This window comes from Carya illinoinensis, chromosome 9, assembly GCF_018687715.1.
Source record: "Carya illinoinensis cultivar Pawnee chromosome 9, C.illinoinensisPawnee_v1, whole genome shotgun sequence".
Taxonomy (NCBI): Eukaryota; Viridiplantae; Streptophyta; class Magnoliopsida; order Fagales; family Juglandaceae; genus Carya; species Carya illinoinensis.
Genome location: NC_056760.1, coordinates 40,531,239 through 40,535,425, shown reverse-complemented (window position 1 = coordinate 40,535,425; position 4,187 = coordinate 40,531,239). Strand labels below are relative to the sequence as shown.

General features: G+C 41.6%; 1 protein-coding gene across 2 annotated transcripts; it reads right to left on the bottom strand.

The window, feature by feature from the left end:
* Positions 1-923: 923 nt before the first annotated feature.
* On the bottom strand, positions 924-3,725 carry LOC122277200. 2 transcript variants are annotated; one of them, XR_006228952.1, is made up of 5 exons: positions 3,010-3,725; positions 2,575-2,910; positions 2,071-2,463; positions 1,707-1,829; positions 924-1,618 (listed from the first exon to the last, which is right to left on the bottom strand). XR_006228952.1 is itself a non-coding variant. In XM_043087118.1 (5 exons), the coding sequence occupies exons 1-5, from the start codon at positions 3,352-3,354 to the stop codon at positions 1,503-1,505; spliced, it is 1,275 nt and encodes a 424-aa protein (XP_042943052.1). In that variant the 5' UTR covers positions 3,355-3,721; the 3' UTR covers positions 924-1,502. The 2 variants fall into 2 exon arrangements, 1 of the variants encoding a protein (XP_042943052.1); XM_043087118.1 differs by having other exon boundaries at positions 2,109-2,463; positions 3,010-3,721.
* Positions 3,726-4,187: the final 462 nt, after the last annotated feature.

Here is a 4,187-nt window from a genome sequence, read left to right as displayed (position 1 = left end):
CTTGACTAGGCTACTGCTAATGCTACTCAGCGTCTAAACCACCCTTCAAATAAAAGATTCGGACAGCAACTCTTGGGCGCGAACTCTAGAACATCTATTATGTATTAGAAACGTTATTTGTAGTATTATAATTTTTCAAAAAAGAGAGTACACGAAGTATTATAATTTATTATAGAGTGTACGAAATAGTAATTTATTGACTAATTGATCATGAATAAGACTAATGTTAGGGAGTAATGGTAACAATCCCATTCCTACCTTTTGGCTTTTGTTCCCTAATATTAGAATAAAAATTATCATCTTTTATTTTATAGGCAATAAAATAAGATTATTTGGTCACGGTAAACCAATAAAACAGAACAGCAGGAATCCAGCAGACCTCGGGGAGAAATGAAAAAGTCTTCTGCCGAGTCTGACAGATCCTTCTAGCGGACGTAGAAGGGTCATCCCCGCTTATTTTTCAACGAATATCGTTACCTTTAACTTTAACATTAGGAAAATGATATAATTCAACTATATTACAACTGTATTAAATAATTATTTTTTTATTATATTTTAAACTGTTGATAGGACAATCATTTTAAATTAAAGTAAAAAATATAATTTTTAAATATAAAATTATAGATACATTGAAGACTAGTCCGTGATGTATCATTGTCCTACATTAACATTAGCTAATCCAACGACACCTCGAACCATTGCTTAATAATCATGAAAAATATGATCGCTTTTGCCATCTCAAAATTGGTCAAACACGAGGAAGAACAAAGGAAACCCGAGAGAATCGCAACCCAATAATAAAAGATCTTATTCAGAAAACTCCAATTCCTATCAAATTCGTTTCCTTGTCCCATGGACCATATTCCAGAACTTGCAAGGAAAAAACACAATAATTTATATATATCGACAGAAGGAAGAGAGGGTTAGGACAGCTAAAGAAGTCTCTCTGTTATTATTACTGGATGGCAAAATTGTTGGGTAGACAGGTTTGGGTATTCAAATTTCAGGGACAATACCTGTGCTTTCTATATAGCACCTAATAATGCCAAATATAATAGAAGAGAAGGGGTTGTAATTATACACCAAACAAAACATGGTACAACCCCACCCCATCATCCAAATGCAGGGCTCTTAACTCCCCCACCCCACAACATCCATGATTTTTCAATGAATCCCTCGCAAATTTATTTCCCCAAAATACAAAATGACTCCCTATCATCCATCCATCCACCAAAAGAACAAAAGCTTTAGAGCATCTTTCACTTTGCTGCAAAGCAAGACACTTATTACCTCTAAACCTAGCCCAAAAAACCCTATTCTTCCTGTTCTTCATCATCTCCATTCCCCTTGCCCTTTCTTGTTCTGGAACTGTATCTTAATGTGACCCTATCCCTATAGCAAAAAAATACTAAAAGGCTTCCAATTTCTTTCATGTTTCTTTTCCTAAAACATCCCCAAGAAAAAGAAAACGCCGAAATTAAGGACCCAGATGCAAAAGGGAATCAATAGGTCCACTCCTGGGGTAACCGGATCTCATGATTCGTAGCTTCTGGCTGCGGCCGGAGATTTCGCTTCTGATGAGAAAAGACGCTGTTGCTTCTAAGCCTTAGTGCAGCATCTACAACACGAAGGAAAAATAGTGAGCAACAACCAATTCCGAATTGTTTGTACAAGAGCGAAACAGCTTGACAAGGAAGCAACCGTACCACCGTCTGGAGTAATAGTCCCACTAAATCGAGGCAGGTGCTGGGGCTGCGAGCCCAACATATCTTCCAAGTTCAGGTTCAGAGCCTGCACCACTCTTGCCGGAACTAAGACGGTGGAACACCCTGTAAAATTTGAGGGAAAATAATCAGAACATGGTTACAGGGGTATATACCTGACCAGATCTGATGAATAGTACACAGCTTAACAATAAACTGGTGAACAAGATTGAGTTCTAAACAAATGAGCCAGACAGAGACTTCAGAAACTGACATAATGGTATAAAAATAATGGAGATTAAACTATCAATTACGATAAAACTAAATAAGTCCTTGAAATAGTACGGGATATAGTTTAGTATCTAACCAGCAGAGTTATAATCGAATTATCAAGAGAGACTGGACCTGGCTTTCGGCGTGTATCAGATGGACAATCAACGCGGCGAGGCAAGAACACACCCGTACCGGTGCATTCCTTTTTACCACCAGGATTTCCAAGAAATACAGCTCTCATGCCAGAGCCATTTTGCTGACGCTGCTGCTGGTGCTTTTGCTGAGCCGGCTGCAGAGGGGGCCATGCAGATGCTGACAAACCTAGAGGACGACCGTTTCGGCCTCCAACGTACTCGCTGTTTCTACCCCGGTTTAGTACCATTTGCTGGGTCTGCCGCTGTTGGTATCGTGCAGTCGCTTTCATTTGTGCATCCCAAGCTGCCGAACCATGTTGCTTCAACATTTGTTGCTCCCTTAACTGCTGAAACTGTAGGTAGTAATATAGATCCCACCAACAATTGACAGATTTGTAAGCTTTTAAGTTCTGAATAAACAAGTCTCCCGTAATGCTAAGAAAGCACGGTAAATAAAAGCTTACTTGACTGGCTTGCATTTGCAACTGCTGGTGGGAAAGCGACTGGTTAGAAAAAATTCCAACATCAGCGTTGGAGTCGTTCTTCACGGAGATGGTGTCTGGAGAGGGCTTTCTTAGGGGACCCAAGAGACCGCTGCCATGGTTAAGTCCGTAAATCTCTTCGTCCATTCTCATCCTAGCAACCTCCCCTGCAGCAGCGTAAAGCAGATCCCAAGTAGCAGGCTGGGAAGAGACCTGAGAAGCACAGTTCGGGCTTCCATGGCTCGAGCCCTGTTTGCAACCACATCCGCTCCCCATCGCGCACAGGGTCGACTGTGGAGAACCGGAAATAACCCAAGCCTACAAAGTAGGAAGCAAACACCACAAAATTATAAATCACCAAAACAAAGGAAAAATGTCTAGTGGGAAAAAAGGCGCAGCACGAACTATCGATGAAACCTTCTGATTCTCAGAGGGAAAAGGAGAGCCTGACTTCCTGACATCGTCCGCCAGAGTCGAGTGTGCCAATTGGCGGGTCAGCCCAGCGACATAGTCCTCCTCGTCGCTCTCCGTCTCACTCGAACCGACAACGGACTCAACCGGAGAACCGAGATCCGACGAAGTGCCGAAAGAGCCAAACCCGTAGGGAAACTCGAAGTGGAACAAAGACCTCGTCGCCTCAGTATCGGAGCGGAACCCATTACCTTCGCTCTTGCAGTTATTATTCTTGTCAGTGGCCAAGTCGTCGTCGGTGAGAAACTCAGGTGGTAGCCAAAACTCGGCGTCGTCCAAACTCGCAGACATCCTGAAAATCCTTTCAGGAAAATAAAAAATAAAAAAGGAAAGAAAAAACACAATCACTTGAGACGCAACAGAGGACTGGGGCTTTTTTGGGGGCCTCAGTGATGGTAAGGAAGGGGGTTCGCTTCTGAGTTAAGATTTAATAATCAAAAATCTAGGTGGGAGGTTTGCTGGATTTGCAGGCTCAGGGCCCCGCCAAATCAAAAAAGCAGCGAGAGAAACAGAGAGAGGAAAGAGAAAGCGAAAGCAAAAGAGAGAGAAGGGAAGGGAAGGGAAGGGAAGGGAAGGGACTGCAACTGCGGTCTCTGGCAAAGCCGCGAGGTCCCGTTTAAAAGAGTCCCAGACTCTACAGCACACTGACGAGGGTCCGCTTGCTTGTTTGCTTTTCTTTATGGGGAGTGATAGGTTACTCCTTATTACCATCTATCTACAAATTTTTTTTTAATTTTTATCTCATTTTTAAAATATTTTTAATCATTAAAAAAATTAAAAATATATATAATTTAACTAATATTCACTTTTTTAATCATTAAATAAAATAAAAAATAAAAAATAAATAATAAATAAATTATAATAAAGTAATAAGTCTATTATTATTATTTTTTATTACAAGAGGAAAAAAAAATAGTTGTACGCTCTGAACAAGAAAGTAGAGACACGCTCCGACTCCACAGAATGGAGGAGTGAGGCGGTGGAGGGCCCACATGAGAACACGGGTAAGGGGGGTCATTGGGTGTGGCATGTGACCCGCCAAGTGATGGGCCACGTTATACAAAAATAGTGGCATTTTACTTGGGTGGGGTGCATATGACCCCTGGCTTTGTAGGACGTGGGGC

Coding starts and splice junctions, on each gene's coding strand:
- LOC122277200 (XM_043087118.1), bottom strand. CDS start 3,354: ATGTCTGCGAGTTTGGACGACGCCGAGTTTTGGCTACCACCTGAGTTT. Junction 1,830..2,108: donor TGATACACGCCGAAAGCCAG/GTCCAGTCTCTC, acceptor CAAATTTTACAG/GGTGTTCCACCGTCTTAGTT. Junction 1,619..1,706: donor GACTATTACTCCAGACGGTG/GTACGGTTGCTT, acceptor TTCGTGTTGTAG/ATGCTGCACTAAGGCTTAGA.